The sequence below is a fragment of the Carcharodon carcharias genome, chromosome 18 (genome assembly GCF_017639515.1).
Source record: "Carcharodon carcharias isolate sCarCar2 chromosome 18, sCarCar2.pri, whole genome shotgun sequence".
In the NCBI taxonomy this organism is placed as follows: domain Eukaryota; kingdom Metazoa; phylum Chordata; class Chondrichthyes; order Lamniformes; family Lamnidae; genus Carcharodon; species Carcharodon carcharias.
The window spans coordinates 385054-402695 of record NC_054484.1 but is presented as its reverse complement, the minus strand read 5'-3'; the positions used below and the strand labels follow the sequence as shown (position 1 = coordinate 402695).

The window sequence follows — 17642 nt, the reverse complement described above, 5'->3', positions numbered from 1 at the left end:
TGTCGGTGGCAGAGGGAGTGAATGTTGGTGGATGTGATGCCAATCAAGCGGGCGTCGACAATAAATGCTGGCCCAGCCAGCGAAGCCCACATCCTATGTATGAATAAAAAAAAGAGGCAAAGATGGATCATCCACTCGGCACTTCTGGCTGAAGATTGTAGCAAATGTTTTGGCCTTGTCTGTTGCACTGATGTGCTGGGTTCCCCCATTATTGAGGGTGGGGATATTTGTGGAGCCTTCTCCTCCGGTGAGTTTTTAATTGTCCACCACCATTCACGACTGGATGTGGCAGGACTGCAGAGCTTAGACCTGTCCGTTGCTTGTGGGATCACTTAGTCCTGTCGATCTCTTGCCGCCTATGCTATTTGGCACGCAAGTAGTCCTGTGTTATAGCTTCACCAGGTTGACACCTCATTTTTAGGTGTGCCTGGTGCTGCTCCTGGCATTCCCTCCTGCACTCTTCATTGAACCAGGGTTGATCCCCTGGCTTGATGGTAATGGTAGAGTGGGGGATATGCTGGGCCATGAGGTTACAGATTGTGTTTGAGTACAATTCTGCTGCTGCTGATGGCCCACAGCACCTCATGGATGCCCAGTCTTGAGTTGCTAGATCTGTTCAAAATCTATCCCACTTAGCACGGTGGTAGTGCCACACAATATGATGAAGAGTATCCTCAATGTGAAGACGGGACTCTTCAACGACTGTGTGGTGGTCACTCCTACCGATACTGTCATGGACAGATGCATCTGTGACAGGCAGGTTGGTGAGGATGAGGCCAAGTATGTTTTTCCCTCTTGTTGGTTCCCTCACCACCTGCTACAGACCCAGTCTAGGACTCAGCCAGCTCAGTCTGTGGTGGTGCTACCGAGCCACTCTTGGTAATGGACATTGAAGTCTCCCACCCAGAGAACATTCTGTGCCCTTGCCACCCTCAGTGCTTCCTCCAAGTGGTGTTCAACATGGAGGAGCACTGATTCATCAGCTGAGGGAGGGCGGCACGTGGTAATCAGCAGGAGCTTTCCCTTCCCATGTTCCACCTGATGCCATGAGACTTCATGGGGTCCGTAATTGATGTTAAGGACTCCCAGGACAACTCCCTCCTGACTGTATACCACTGTGCCCCCACCTCTGCTGGGCCTGTCCTGCTGGTGGGACAGGACATACCCAGGGCTGGTGATGGTGGTGTCTGGGACATTATCTGTAAGATATGATTCCGTGAGGATGACTATGTCAGGCTGTTTCTTGACGAGTCTGTGAGACAGCTCTCCCAATTTTGGCACTAGCCCCCCAGATGTTAGTTAGGAGAATCTTGCAGGGTCGACAGGGCTGAGTTTGCTGTTGTAGTTTCCGGTGCCTAGGTCGATGCCAAGTGGTCTGTCAGGTTTCATTCCTTTTTGGATTTCATAGCGCTTGATACAACTGAGTGTCTTGCTAGGTCATTTCAGAGTCAACCACATTGCTGTGGGACTGGAGTCACATGTAGGCCAGACCTGGTAAGGACAACAGATTTCCTTCCCTAAAGGACATTAGTGAACCTAATCGGTTTATGACAATTGACAATAGTTTCGTGGTCACAATTAGACTAGCTTTTTATTCCAGATATATTAATTGAATTTAAATTCCACCAACTGCCATGGTGGGAGTCATACTCATGTCCCCAGACCATTTACCTGGGCCTCTGGATTACTAGCCCAGTAACATTACAATAATGCTACTGCCAATGGAACATAAAAGGCTGAAATGGACCAGATGGGCCAAATGGCCTATTTCTGCACTGTACACTTGACTGAATGTGGCATCAAAGAGCCCTCGCAAAACTGAAGTCAATGGGAATCAGGGGAAAACTCCACTGGTTGAAATCATACCCAGCAAAGGAAGATTTTGTGGTTGTTGGAGGTCAGTCATCTCAACTCTAGGACATCAGTGCAGGAGTTCCTCAGGGTAGTGTCCTAGGCCCAACCATCTCCAGCTGCTTCATCAATGACCTTCCTTCCATCTTAAGGTCAGAAGTGGGATGTTCACTGATGTTTGCACAATGTTCAGCACCATTCGCGACTCCTCAGATACTGAAGCAGTCCATGTTCAAATGCAGCAAGACCTGGACAATATCCAGGCTTGGGCTGACAAGTGGCAAGTAACGTTCAAGTGCCAGGCAATGACCATAGAGTCATAGAGGTCTACAACACAGAAAAAGGCCCTTCGGCCCATTGAGTCTGCGCCAGAGAAACAAGTACCTAACTATTCTAATCCCATATTCCAGCACTAGGCCCATAGCCCTGTATGCCATGGCATCGCAAGTGCACATCCAAATACTTCTTAAATGTTATGAGGGTTTTTGCCTCTACCACCCTTTCAGGCAGTGAGTTCCAGATTCCCAGCACCCTCTGGGTGAAAAAATTCTTCCTCACATCCCTCTGCCCTTTACCTTAAATCTATGCCCCCTGGTTTCCACCAAGGGAAAATGTTCCTTCCTGTCTACCCTATCTATGCCCCTCATACACCTTCATATGCCCCAATCATGTCCCCCTTCAATCTCCTCTGCTCCAAGGAAAATAACCCCAGTCTATCCAATCTCTCCTCATAACTAAAACTCTCCAGCCCAGGCAACATCCTGGTAAATCTCCTCTGCACTCTCTCTAGTGCAATCACATCCTTCCTATAATGTGGATTCCAGAACTGCACACTATACGCCAGCTGTGGCCTAACCAGCATATTATGCAGTTCCAGCATAACCTCCCTGCTCTTATATTCTATGCCTTGGCTAATAAAGGCAAGTATCCCATATACCTTCTTAACCCCCTTATCTACCAGTCCCGCTATCTTAAGGGACCGGTGGACATGCACACCAAGGTCCCTCTGATCCTTGCAACTTCCCAGGGTCCTACCATTCATCGTGTATTCCTGTGTCTTGTTTGTCCTGCCCGAGTACATCACCTCACAGTTATCTGGATTAAATTCCTTTTGCATTTGATCAGCCCGTCTATATCCTCCTGTAATCTAAGGCTATCCTCCTCACTCTTCACCACCCCACCAATATTCGTGTCATCTGCGAACTTACGATCAACCCACCTACATTCAAGTCTAAATCATTTATATATACCACAACCAGCAAGGGACCCAACACTGATCCCTGTGGAATCCCACTGGACACAAGCATCCAGTCACAAAAACACCCCTCGACCATCACCCTCTGCTTCCTGCCACTCAGCCAATTCTGGATCCAATTTGCCAAATTGCCTTGGATCCCATGGGCTCTTATCTTCGTTATCAGTCTCCCATGCGGGACCTTATCCAAAGCTTTGCTGAAGTCCAAGTAGACCACCTCCAACAAGAGAGAATCCAACCATTTTCACATGTCATCGCTGAATGGGCAGATAAGTGTCAGATGACATTTAATGCAGAGAAGTGCAAAGTGGTTCATTTTGGTAAAAAGCCCAAGGTGTGGCAATATAAAATAAAGGGTACAATAATAAAAGGGTGCAGGAACAGAGAGACCTGGGGTAATGTGCTCAAATCATTGAAGGTGACTGAACAGCTTGAGAGAGCAGCTAATAAATTAGATGGGATAAAAACAGAAAATGCTGGAAAACTCAGCAGGTCTGGCAGCATCACAGAATCACACAGTGCAGAAGAGGCATTTCGGCCCATCAAGTCTGCACCGATACAATGAGAAACACCTGACCTACCTACCTAATCCCATTTACCAGCACTTGGCCCATAGCCTTGAATGTTATGACATGCCAAGTGCTCATCCAGGTACTTTTTAAAGGATGTGAGGCAACCGGCCTCCACCACCCTCCCAGGCAGTGCATTCCAGACCGTCACCACCCTCTGGGTAAAAAGGTTTTTCCTCACATCCCCCCTAAACATCCTGCCCCTCACCTTGAACTTATGTCCCCTCGTGACTGACCCTTCAACTAAGGGGAACAGCTGCTCCCTATCCACCCTGTCCATGCCCCTCATCATCTTGTACACCTCAATCAGGTCGCCCCTCAGTCTTCTCTACTCCACCGAAAACAACCCAAGTCTATCCAACCTCGCTTCATAACTTAAATGTTTCATCCCAGGCAACATCCTGGTGAATCTCCTCTGCACCCCCTCCAGTGCAATCACATCCTTCCTATAATGTGGCAACCAGAACTGCACACAGTACTCCAGCTGTGGCCTCACCAAGGTTCTATACAACTCCAACATGACCTCTCTACTTTTGTAATCTATGCCTCGATTGATAAAAGCAAGTGTCCCATTTGCCTTTTTCACCACCCCACTAACATGCCCCTGCGCCTTCAGAGATCCATAGACACACACACTAACGTCCCTTTGTTCCTCAGAACTTCCTAGTGTCATGCCATTCATTGAATACTTCCTTGTCAAATTACTCCTTCCAAAGTGTATCACCTCACACTTTTCAGGGTTAAATTCCATCTGCCACTTATCTGCCCATTTGATCATCCTGTCTATATCTCCCTGTAGCCCAAGACACTCAGCCTCACTGTTAACCACCCGGCCAATCTTTGTGTCATCCGCAAACTTACTAATCCTACCCCCCACATAGTCTTCTATGTCATTTATATAAATGACAAATAATAGGGGACCGAGCACAGATCCCTGTGGTACACCACTGGACACTGGCTTCCAGTCACTAAAGCATCCTTCTGTCTTCACCCTCTGTCTCCTACAACTAAGCCAATTTTGAATCCACCTTATCAAATTACCCTGTATCCCATGTGCATTTGCCTTCTTTATAAGTCTCCCATGTGGGACCTTGTCAAAGGCTTTGCTGAAATCCATATAAACTACATCAACTGCACTACCCTCATCTACACACCTGGTCACCTCCTCAAAACATTCAATCAAATGTGTTAAGCATGACCTCCATCTGACAAAGCAATGCTGACTATCCCTGATCAAACCTTGCCTCTCCAAGTGGAGATAGATTCTCTCCTTCAGAATTTTCTCCAATAGTTTCTCTACCACTGACGTGAGACTCACTGGTCTGTAGTTCCCTGGCTTCTCTCTACAACCCTTCTTAAATAGCGGAACCACATTATCTGTTCTCCAGTCCTCTGGCACCGCCCCCGTGGCCAGAGAGGAATTAAAAGTTTGGGTCAGAGCCCCTGCGATCTCCTCCCTTGCCTCCCTCAGCAGTCTGGGACACAGATCATCCTGACCTGGAGATTTGTCCACTTTTAAGCCTGCCAACACCTCCAATAACTTGTCACTCCCTATATCGATTTGCTTAAGAACCTCACAGCCTCTCTCCCCGAGTTCGATACCTTCATCCTCATTCCCTTGGGTGAAGACGGATGTGAAGTATTCATTCAACACTCTAGCGATGTCCTCTGGCTCCACCCATAGATTGCCCCCTTGGTCCCTAATGGGTCCTACTCTTTCCATGGTTATCCTCTTCCCATTGATATACTTATAGAATATCTTGGGATTTTCCCTACTTTTACCAGCCAGAGCTTTCTCATATCCTGCTTTGTTCTCCTAATTGCTTTCTTCAGCTCCACCCTGCACGTTCTGTACTCCACTAATGCCTCCACTGATTTGCTTCCCTTGTACCTGCTAAAAGTTTCCCTTTTCCTTCTCATCGTAACCTGAATATCTCTGGTCATCCATGGTTCTCTGGGCTTGTTATTCCTTCCTATCACTCTAAAGGGAACATGTTGAGCCCTGTACCCTCCTCATTTCCTTTTTGAATGCCCCCCACTGCTCCTCTGTAGATTTCCCCACAAGTAGCTGTTCCCAGTCCACCTTGGCCAGATCCTGCCTTATTTTACTAAAATGCACTCTCCCCCAATCCGGCTTCATTCCCCAGAATTAGGTCCAGCACTGCACTGTCCCTTGTTGGACCCTCTACATATTGACCTAAAAAGTTCTCCTGTCCACATTTCAAGCAATCCACTCCATCCAAGCCCTTAACACTATGTCTCTCCCAATTAATGTTGGGAAAGTTGGAATCACCTAATATAATTACCCTATTGTTATTGTTGTTACACACCTCCACATCTGTGAAGAGAGGAACAGAGTTAACGCTTCAAGTCTGTGTGACTCTTCTTCCGAGCTTCTTTGTCCTGGATGCTGTCAAGCTTCTCGAGTGTTGTAGGAACTGCAATCATCCCAGCAAGTGGGGAGTATTTCATCACACTCCTGACTTGTGCCTTGTAGATGGTGAACAGGCTTTGCGGAGTCAGGAGGTGAGTTACTCATTGCAGGATTCCCAGCCTCTGACCAGCTCTTGTAGCCACAGTATTTATATGGCTAGTCCAGTTCAGACTCTGGCCAATGGTAACCCCCAGGATGTTGGTAGAAAAGATGTTGATCGCAAGAGTTGAGTATTGCAAAAAGCCTGGAGTAGTACAGAATTTGCAAGGATGAAATTAAAAAGGAAAATAGGAAAGCAAAAAGAAGGAATGAAAAATTATTAGCAAGTACGATCAAGGAAAACCCAAAGAGCAAGAAAATAACCAAGAAAAGAGTCGAGCCAATTAGAGAGGACAAAGGTGTTAGGAACTAGATAAAGTTTAAGTTGGATATGTTTGTATTTGTGGGTGTTAGGAATAAGCTATAGCTTTAAGTTTACTTGTGGGTTAAAAGGGTGAAACCTGGGTTTGGTTCCCCTTTAAAGAGTGTTGCCTGCAGGTCTATGGGATTGTTAGAATACCTGCATTCTAATGAGGTTTTATGACTCTAAGTAGAAAAACTGGGCTGTTGCCTAGCAACAGGAGGCCCACGGACACAGAGGAACAGAACAGCAGTTTTTTTAGTTCAGTTGGAAACAGCAGCTTCGAGAAACTGGACAGGAGGGAACTGTAGGAAGCATATTTCCCAAAAGAACAGCAGGGGATCCAAAGAAGACCTTCTAGTCGAAGGAAAAGAACAGGAACCTGGAAAAGGTCCTGTTAAGTGAAATTAAGAGTGAGGAGCAGAGAAAGTTTCCAAGCTTAAAGGGAGAAAGCTGCAGGATGCATATTTAAAGCAAAATAGGCTTCTGAGAAGCCAGAAGATCCAAGAAGACAGCCAAAGTTTACTATGGGCCTATGAAGCAGTTATGTTCTGTTGGCATGGTTGAGGATCTGAGAGAGAGTGCATGGAAGGCAAAGCTTGAATGCACGTGTGATCCAGGGGAGAGGAACATCAGAAGGAGAGACCTAAACCCTGGAAGTGGACCCTTGTGGAAGCCGTCTGAGAGAAAGCATCGTTTGGGAGAAGGTGCCAAAGCGAGTTCTTCGAGAGTGGAGATTAGAAACCCTTGTGTGAAAGATGGAGTTCAGTGAGGATGGGTGGCTCACAGTGTGACAAGCTTCTGGGGGGAGTCCGTTTGGGGTGGAATCTGTCACTTGGTTTCAGTGTGTGGTGTGTTTGACCACAGGTCACCTATTGGTTCACATGAATTGTGTACTTACTGTGAATATTAGAGTATAAGATAGCTTTTGTAACTTGTGTTATCCTTACGAATCTACATATCTGTAAAGATATGGTTGTGGGTGAAGGAATATTGTAATATAGTTCATCTTTTCCTGTTTAATAAATGTTTTATTCTTTTGTTAGAAGTTCATTAGCTGACCCCTGTGACTTTGTTCAGTAACTGCCCTCCATTTTCTAACTATAAAATAAAAGTTAGGACCTATCAAGCTGGGTTTCATCCTGGGATCTGTAGTAATACTGGACGGGGATCGTAATAAAGGTAACCTGTGTGTGGAGGTAGAGAGATGGGCACAGTCCTTAAATGAATACTTCAAGTCTGTCTTCAGCAAAGAGAGGGAAGAAGCAGACATTGTAGTTAAGAATGAGAAAAGTAAAATATTGGATGGGATAAACATAATGAGGGAGGAAATATTAAGGTATTTTGCATCCTTAAAATCACCTGTCCTAGATGAAATATATCCCAGGCTGCTAGGAGAAGAAATAGCAAAGGCTCTGACCATTATTTTCAATTCCCTCTGGCTACAGGTGTGCCAGAGGACTGGAGGAGAGCTAACATTTGTACCATTGTTTAAAAGGGGAGAAGTTTATAAACTTTGGTGGTGGACAAATTTTGGATAAAAATCTGAGAGATGATGTAAATCGTCGTTTAGAGGGGCATGGATTAATCAAAGATGGTCAGCATGCATTTGTTAAGGGAAGATCATGTCTGACTAACTAGAGTACCGCATACCGTTCTGATCACCACATCACAAAGGATGCGATTGCATTAGACAGGATACAAAACAGATTTCCAAGATGTTGCCAGGAATGGAGAATGTTATGTGGAAAAATTGGATAGGCTGAGGTTGTTTTCTTTGGAACAGTGGAGGCTGAGGGGAGATTTAACTGAGATGTTTAAAATTATGATGGGCCTAGGTAGAGTAGATAGGAAGAAGATTTTCCATTATCAGAGAGGTCAGTAGCCAGGGGGCAGAGATTTAAAGTCATTGGTAACCAGCAGAGATGCAATAGGTCAAATGTCCTGCTTCTGTGGTGTAAATTTTTCGATGTTTCTATGAATGGAATTGTAGTTTCTTTCATTTTGCCCCTACAGCATTCAAGGCAAATGTAAAGACCGACCCAGCTGATATTGATGAGCAGGTTGCTGATAATACAGAGGCCACTGATGCCTCTGAAACTGACGCCCCTGTGACTGACGCCCCTGATTCAGATGCTGCTGAGACAGATGCCCCTGAGACAGATGCTCCTGAGACAGGTGCACCTGAGACAGGTGCTCCTGTGACCGATGCTCCTGCAGCAGACGCCGCTGAGACAGATGCTCCTGCAGCAGACGCCGCTGAGACAGATGTTCCTGCAGCAGACGCCACTGAGACAGATGCTTTTGATACGGGTGCTCCTGGTATAGATGATCCTGGTACAGAGACCCTTCTCAGTACAGCAGAAGATGCTGAGGCTGAGAAAGAGGTGATCGCAGAGTGAGGCTGTGGCAAGAGGACAGAACCCTGCACGAGTAGTTGGGAGGCGAGCACCACCAATTATAGAAAAACACATGGTTACAAACTGAAAATACAGAATGTCTGAAAAATATACACAACACAAAAACAAGAAGTGACTGGGTCTGCTGACTGTTACTTTCTGGTGTTTTTTATTAAGGAGAGCAAGCTTCCTTATTGGGGTGTGGAGAGTAGTATGACTCATCATTCCATCAAAATTTATTTCCTTAAAAATAAATGTTGAATCTAAAGGTTGTTAGAAATTGTTCATTGTCATTGCAAAAAATCCCACTCCTTTGTAAATGCCATTCATAATGAATAGACAGGGCTTGTTGCCTAGGCTTGTGGAAGTGACTGTAGCAGGCAGTCCATTATGTGCCATTATGTTTGAACCAACTATATTTTTAGAACCATTCTCAGGTGAACATTAAGAGTTTCTGCACTCAGTCGCAAAAAGGCAATGAGTTCAGCAGAGAACTTTATTCCTCCTCCCAACAAGCAGAAAACGAGAGATCACTGAGCCTAATATCAGCATCTCAGCCTCCTTTATTGTATGGGCTTAAATCCAGTTTAGATGGAGGGATTAAAGCCCATTGAGTCTGTGCCAGCTCTGTGAAAGAGCTATCCAATTTGTCACACTCACCCTCTTTCCCAAAATCCCTGCACAATTTTCCTCTTCAGATATTTATGCAATTTCCTTTCAAATGTTACGATTGAATCTGTTTGCACTGCCCTTTCTGATATATGGTTCATCTGATGATCTTGAAATATATTAATAATTTAGACTATACAGGGCACAGTTTCAAAATTTGTAGATGACACAAAGCATAGGTGGTGGAATGAGCAGTGAGGAGGATGGTGATAGACTTCAAGAGGACATAGACAAGCTGGTGGAATGGACAGACAAGCGGCAGATAAAATTTAATGCAGAAAAGTGGGAAATGATTCATTTTGTTAGGAAGAACAGGGAGAAACAATGTATAGTAAATGGTACAATTTTAAAAAGGATGCAGGAGCTGAGGGACCTGGGGGTATAGGTGCACAAATTGTTGAAGGTGGCAGGGCAGGGTGAAAAAGCAATTGATAAAGCATATGGGAGTCTGGGCTTTATAGACACACAGCAGAAAATTTAATGCTCTCCTCTGTGGTGAGTTTGATGATGGGGGGGGGGGGCACTGTTTAATTAGGAGGGGGCTGCTGGGTGGGGACCACACCACCTTTCCCCCTCCACTCCAATAAAATCTGTGGTGTGAAAGTCTGTGGATGGCTTTCCTGCTCTACCTGCTCTTTCCTGCTCTTGAGGCTTTTCATTGGGAAATGAATGTCCATTCAAGGACACTATCCTGCAATCACTGTGTTAACCCAGCAACGGGCAGGGGACTTGCCATCAGGAGTGCATGACAAGGAAACCCTGCCAAATTTGCTTATGGGTTCCCAAGGTGGGTGCTGTCTTGTTCAAAGATATTTGGTGACTGACTGGTGCTGAGACACACCACCATCCTTGCTGCCGAGCTCCGTCCCTATGACCCCCACTCCATCACCACCCTCCTGCCATCACTCATCTGTGCCTGGGTCTCGCAACGATCCTGGGCCTCAGATGGTGCACTACTGGCAGCATCCACTGCCCCCACAGGGCTCCTTTATCCCTGGGGAATGCCTGCTGCAGCCCTGTTAAATACCTGAGTGGCACTTAATTCACCAAGCCTTCACTAATGCAAACAACGCAAAGCTATCACGGGCTCTCCAGCAATTGGGTGAGACACCCATCGTCTCAGTTAAATACCACCCGCTGTGTACAAAAGCAAGGAAGTTAGGGTAACAATTTATTAAGTACTGGTTTGGCCTGAACTGAAGTATTGTGTCTGATTCTGGGCGTGGAACTTTTAAGGAAGTGGAGGTTTTAGAGAGGATGCAGAAAAGACTGACAAGAGCAGTTCCAGGGATGTGAGGCTTCAGTATTATAGATAGAATGGAAAAGTGGAGCTTTTCTTTATTCATACTCAAACGTGGGCATCACTGAGTAGACTGACATTTATTACCCATCCCTATAGCCATTGAGAAGGTGGTGGTGAGCTGCCTTCTTGAACCGCTGCAGTCCCTGTGGTGTAGGTACACCCACAGTGCTGTTAGGGAGGGAGTTCCAGGATTTTGACCCAGCGACAGTGAAGGAACGGCGATATATTTCCAAGTCAGGATGGTGAGTGACTTGGAGGGGAACTTCCAGGTGGTGATGTTCCCATGCGTCTGCTGCCTTTTTGCCTCGATGGTAGCAGGCGAGTGTTTGGAAGGTGCTGCTGAAGGCGCCTTGGTGAGTTTTTATTTTTTATTTATTCATTCATGTGATGTGGGTGTCACTGGCCAGGCCAGCATTTATTGCCCATCCATAATTGCCCTTGTTCAGAGGGCATTTAGGAATCAACCACATTGCTGTGAGTCTGGATCACATATAAGCCAGACCAGGTAAGAAGGGCAAATTTCCTTCCCTAAAGGGCATTAGTGAACCAGATCGGTTTTTACAACAATCAATTTATGGTCATCATTAGACTTTTAATCCCAGGTTTCTATTGAATTCAAATTCCACCATCTGCTGTGGTGGGATTCGAACCTGGGTCCCCAGAGCATTACCCTGTGTCTCTGGATTACTAGTCCAGCGACAATACCATGATGTCCCCCCCTCCCCCTTCCTGCAAAGTATCTTGTAGATGATACGCACTGCTGCTACTGTGCTCCTGCGGTAGAGGGGGTGAATGTTTGCAGGTGGGGTGCCAATCAAGCGGACTACTTTGTCCTACTGACTTAGTCCCATTGACTGCAGTTTTGCTAGGGCTCCTTGATGCCACACTCGGTCAAATGAGGTCAGGAGCTGAGTGGCCCTGGCGGAACTCAAACTGAGCATCAGTGAGCAGGTGATTGCTAAGCAAGTGCCGCTTGACAGCACTGTTGATGACCTCTTCCATCACTTTACTGTTGATCGAGCGTAGACTGATGGGGCAGTAATTGGCCAGGTTGGATTTGTCCTGCTTTTTGTGTACAGGACGTACCTGGGCAATTTTCCATTCTGCCAGGTAGATAGCAGTGTTGTAGCTGTACTGGAACAGCTTGGCTAGGAGTGCGGCAAGTTCTGGAGCACAAGTCTTCGTACTATTGCCAGAATATTATCAGGGCCCTTAGCCTTTGCAGTATCCAGTGCCTTCAGCTGTTTCTTGATATCACATGGAATCAAATTGGCTGAAGACTGGCATCTGTGATGCTGGGGAGCTCTGGAGGAGGCCGAGAGGGACCATCCACTTGGCACTTCCAGCTGAAGTTTGTAGCAAATGCTTGAGCCTTATCTTTTGCTCTGATGTGCTGGGCTCCTCCATTGTTGAGGATGGGGATATTTGTGGAGCTTCCTCCTCCAGCGAGTTGTTTAATTTTCCGCCATCATTCATGACTGGATGTGGCAGGATTGCAGAGCTTAGATCTGATCCGTTGGTTGTGGGATTGCTTAGCTCTGTCTATCACTTGCTGCTTATGCTGTTTGGCACGCAAGTAGCCCTGTGTTATAGCTTCACCAGGTTGACACCTCATTTTTAGATATGCCTGGTTCTGCTCCTGGCATGCCCTCCTGCACTCTTCATTGAACGAGGGTTGATCCCTGGTTTGATGGTAATGGTAGAGTGGGGGATATGCCGGGCCATGAGGTTACAGATTGTGTTCAAGTACAATTCTGCTGCTGCTGATGACCCACAGCGTCTCGTAGTGTTTCGGTCTTGAGTTGCTAGATCTGTTTGAAATCTATCCCATTTAGCACGGTGGTTGCGCCACACAACACGATGGAGGGTATCCTCAATGTGAAGACAGGACTTCGTCTCCACAAGGACCATGCGGTGGTCACTCCTACCGATACTGTCATGGACAGATGCATCTGTGACAGGCAGGTTGGTGAGGATAAGGTCAAGTATGTTTTTCCTTCTTGTTGGTTCCCTCACCACCTGCTGCAGACCCAGTCTAGCAGCTATGTCCTTTAGGACTCAGCCAGCTCAGTCAGTAGTAGTGCTACCGATTTACTCTTGGTGGTTAACATTGAAGTCTCCCACCCAGAGTATATTCTGCACCCATCCTCAGTGCTTCCTCCATGTTCAATACTGATTCATCAGCTGAGGGAGGGTGGTACGTGGTAATCAACATTTCCTCTCCCTTGTTTAAACCTGATGCCATGAGACTTCATGGGGTCTTTAGTCGATGTTGAGGATTCCCAGGGCAACTCCCTCCTGACTGTATACCACTGTGCCACCACCTCTGTTGGGCCTGACCTGCCAGTGGGACAGGACATGGTGATGGTGATGGTGGAGTCTGGGACATTATCTGTAAGGAATGATTCTGTGAGGATGACTATGTCAGGCTGTTGCTTGACTAGTCTATGAGACAGCTCTCCCAATTTTGGCACTAGCCCCCAGATGTTAGTAAGGAGGACCTACATATACACCAAGGTCCCTTTATTCCTGCATCTCCTTTAGAGTTTCTCCTTTTATTTAATACAGTCTCTCCATATTCTTCCTGCCAAAATGAATCAACTCACATTTCTCTGCATTGAACTTCATCTGCCGCTAGTCTGCCCAATCCACCAACATGTCGATGCCCTTTTGAAGTTCAAGACTATCCTCATCACAGTTGGCAATGCTTTCAATCTTCGTATCATCCGCAAATTTTGAAATCATGCACTGCACACCACAGTCTAGTTCATTAATATGTATCAAGAAGAGCAAGGGTCCCAACACTGATCCCTGGGAAACTCCACTACAGACCTTCCTCCAATCTGAAAAACAACCATTTATCACTACTCTCTGTTTCCTGTCACTCAGCCAATTTCTTATCCAAGTGCTTACTTTCCTTTTTATTCCATGAGCTAGAATTTTGCTCACCAGTTTGTTGTGTGACACTGTATCGAATGCCTTTTGAAATTCCATATACACGACATCAACTACATTGCCCTTGTTAACCTTCTCTGTTACTGCCTCAAAAAACTCCAGCAAGTCAGTCAAACTTGATTTTCCCTTAATGAATCATGCCGGCTTTCCTTAATTATCCCACACCTGTCTAAGTGATTATTGATTTTGTCCCAAACTATAGCTTCTAGAAGTTTCCCTACCACTGAAGTCAAACTGACTGGTCTGAAGTTGCCAGCTTTATCCTTGCACCCCTTTTTGAACAAGGGTGTAACATTCGCAATTCTCCAGTCCTCTGGCACCTCCCCGGTATCTAAGGAAGACTGGAAGATTATCACTAGTGCCTCTGGAATTTCCACTCTCACTTCCCTCAGAATCCTCAGTTGCATCTCATCCTGTCCTGGTACCTTGTCAATTTGAAGTAAAGATAGCCTTTCTAACACCTCCTCCTTCTCAATTGTAAATTCCTCAAGTGTACCAGTTACCTCTTCCCTCACCTCAGCCTGGGTAGCATCTGCTTCCTTTGTAAAGACAGATGCAAAGTACTCGTTTAATACCCCTGCTCCTCTCCTGCCTCCACATTCAAGACTCCTCTTTTATGCCTATCGGCCCTACCCTTTCTTTTACCACCCTTTTATTATTTACACGCTTTTGGAAAACCCTGAGGTTCCCTTTCTTGTTAGCTGCTTGTCTCTTTTCAAGACCCTTCCTTGCTTTTCTGATTAGTTTTTTCACTTCGCCTCTGATCCTTCTATATTCAGCCTGATTCTCCATTGTATTTTCTACCTAACATCTGTCATACGCATACTCCTTCCTTTTCATCTTTACTGCTATCTCTCTCGTCATCCTGGGTGCTCTGGATTTATTTGTCCTACCTTCAAGGGAGTATACCTTGACGTTGACTGCAATACCTTTTCTTTGAAGATGGCGCATTGTTCAGCCACCGTCCTTTCTGCCAACGTTTGATTCCAACTCACATAATTCAGATGCATCCTCATCCCATCAAAATTGGCTTTCCCCCAATTAATTACCCCCGCTCTGGATTGTGCCCTGTCCTTTTCCATGATTAACCTAAACCTTATGATACAATGGTCACTGTCCCCAAGAGGCTCTCCCACTGATATTTGATTCACTTGGGCCAACTCATTCCCCAGAACCAGGTCCAAAAGTGCATGTCCCATCGCTGGACTGGAAACATACCTCTGCAGAAAATTATCTTAAACACATTCCAGGAACTCTCGCCCCTCTTGTCCCTTTGCATTATTCCTATCCAGTATATATTTGGATAACTGACGACTGACATTATAATTACTCAATAATTCTTGCAGCTCTCTGTAATTTGTATCTCTATATTCCTTCTGCTAGTCATACTACACCAATTAATCTTATTGCACCTTTCCCTCCTTATATCTAGCCAGAGAGATTCCATCCTTGACTACTCTAGAACATTGTCTTTCTCCCCAGCACTGTAATGCCATCTTTAACCAATACTGCCACTCCCCCCACATTGTTTTCTTCCTTTCCTGTCTCTCCTAAACACCTTGTACCCAGGAATATTTAATGCCCAGTCCTGCGCTGTTATAGCAATAATATCATAATTCCATTTGTCAACCTGTGCCTGCAGATTACCAATCTTATTAACCGCACTCCGTGCATTCACACACATGCACGTTAATCCTGATTTAGGATTTATTACTTTCCCCCTTATTCTCACCCTATCTAATGAATTACTGTTGCCTACTCTAATTCTATCAAACTCTCCAAGTATTCTATCTACCTTGACACTACTCTCTGCTGTATCCTCATTATCAGTTTTTTCTCTCCTTCCCACTGCCAGTTTTTCTCCTCTGCCCTCTGAATTACCCCCAGGTTCCCATTAGCCCCCAGGTTCCCATCCCCCTGCCAATCTAGTTTAAACCCTCCTCAACAGCACTAGCAAACCTCCCCATGAGGACACTAGTTCCAGTCCTGTTAAGGTATAACCTATCTTTCTTGTACAGGTCCCACCTGCCCCAGAGCCAGTCCCAGTGCCTCAGAAACCTGAAGCCCTCCCTCCTACTCCATTTCTCCAGCCGCGTGTTGAACTGCTCCATCTTCCTGATCTAATGCTCACCAGCACATGGAACAGTAATCCTGAGATTACTGCTCTTGAGGTCCTGCTTTTCAATTTCCTTCCTAACTCCCTACAATCTGCTTTCAGGATCTCATTCCTTTTCCTGCCTATGTCATTGGTCCCAATATGGTCCGCGACCTCTGACTTTTCACCCTCCCCCAGAAGTATGTCCTGCAGCTGCTCTGTGACATCCTTGACCCTGGCACCAGGGAGCCAACATACCATCCTGGAGTCACATCTACAGCCTGTCTGCTCCTCTAACTATGGAAACCTCTACCACTACATCACTTCCAGTCTTCCTCCTCCCTCCTGTGCAGCTGAGCCACCCGCGGTTCCACAACTTGGCTCTTACTACAGTCCTCTGAGGAACCACCTTGCTCACCAGTATCCAAATGGAAAAGCAGTTACAGAGGGAGATAGCCTCAGGGGATTCCTGCACCACCTGCCTGTTTCTCTTCGATACCCTGGTGGTCACCCATTCCAACTCTGCCTGTGTATTTCTTAGCTGCAGTGTGACCACCTCACTAAACATGCTATCCACCCAATCCTCAGTCTTGCGGATGCACCACAGTGTCTCCAGCCACTGCTCAAGTTCAACAACTCAGAGCTCAGGTTTCTGCAGCTGGTGACACTTCCTACAGATGTAGTCATCAAAGGCACTTTGTGCCTGCACAACTTCCCACATACAGCTGTATGCACATTCCATATAGCGAAGCTGCACTGACATACCTTAAACTTTATATAAATTGTCATCTGCCACTCATGAGTCGTTGTCTCCTCTCCCTCTCGTGCTCTTTATGAAGTCTCACCGCACTCTCCCTCTTGCGTCTCTTTATGAAGTCACCCTCTTTTTTAAAAATGAAGTCTCCCTGCTCTCTGTGCTCTTTTTAAAATAAAGTCTCACTGCTCTCCGCATTCTTTTTAAAATGAAGTAACTCCACTCTCTGTGCTCTTTTTAAAATGAAGTCTCCTCGCTCTCCATGCTTTTTTTAAAATTAAGTCTCCCCACTCTGCATGCTCTTTATAAATAAACTGTAAAAATCAGATTGGCAGCAGTAGCCTAGATGAGGAGGTCATAAAATTCTGTTGAGGTAGATTTTTGGAGCAGCTCATTCTGGAACCAACCAGAGAGCAGGTTATATTAGACTTGGTATTGTGTAATGTGACAGGATTAATTAATAACCTCAGAGTGAAGGTAACCTTAGGTAATAGCGACCACAATATGATCGAATTTTACATCCAGTTTGAAAGGGAGAAGAGTGGGTCTAAGACTAGTATTTTAAACTTAAATAAGGGCATGTGGGCATGAAGGTTGAGCAAGCTGAAGTGAACTGGGATACTAGGCTAAGGGATAGATCAATAGAGAAGCAGTAGTAGACATTTAAGGGGATATTTCAGAATATTCAGGATAAGTATGTTCCTACCATAAAGAAAAATTCTAAGTGAGGACCCATCATCCATGGTTAATTAAAGAAGTTAATGAAAGCATCAAACTTAAGGAAAAAGCATATAATTGCACAAAAATGAGTGGCAGGTCAGATGATTGGTCAGAATATAAAGAACAGCAGAGAATGACTAAAAGGTTAATCAGGGGAAAGAAATTAGAGTGAGAGGAAGCTTACTGGTAATGTAAAAACAGATAGCAAGAGTTTCCACAGGTATTTAAAAAGGAAAAG

General features: G+C 45.6%; 1 protein-coding gene across 1 annotated transcript in view; it reads left to right on the top strand.

Moving 5' to 3' along the window:
- rsph1 (radial spoke head component 1) overlaps nt 1-8911 on the top strand; it is an 84826-nt gene extending 75915 nt beyond the window's left edge. Inside the window, exon 8 of the mRNA XM_041211933.1 lies at nt 8526-8911. Coding sequence (XP_041067867.1) covers nt 8526-8911 — 386 coding nt within the window. The remainder of the gene's footprint in view (nt 1-8525) is intronic.
- The last annotated feature ends 8731 nt before the right edge of the window (nt 8912-17642 follow it).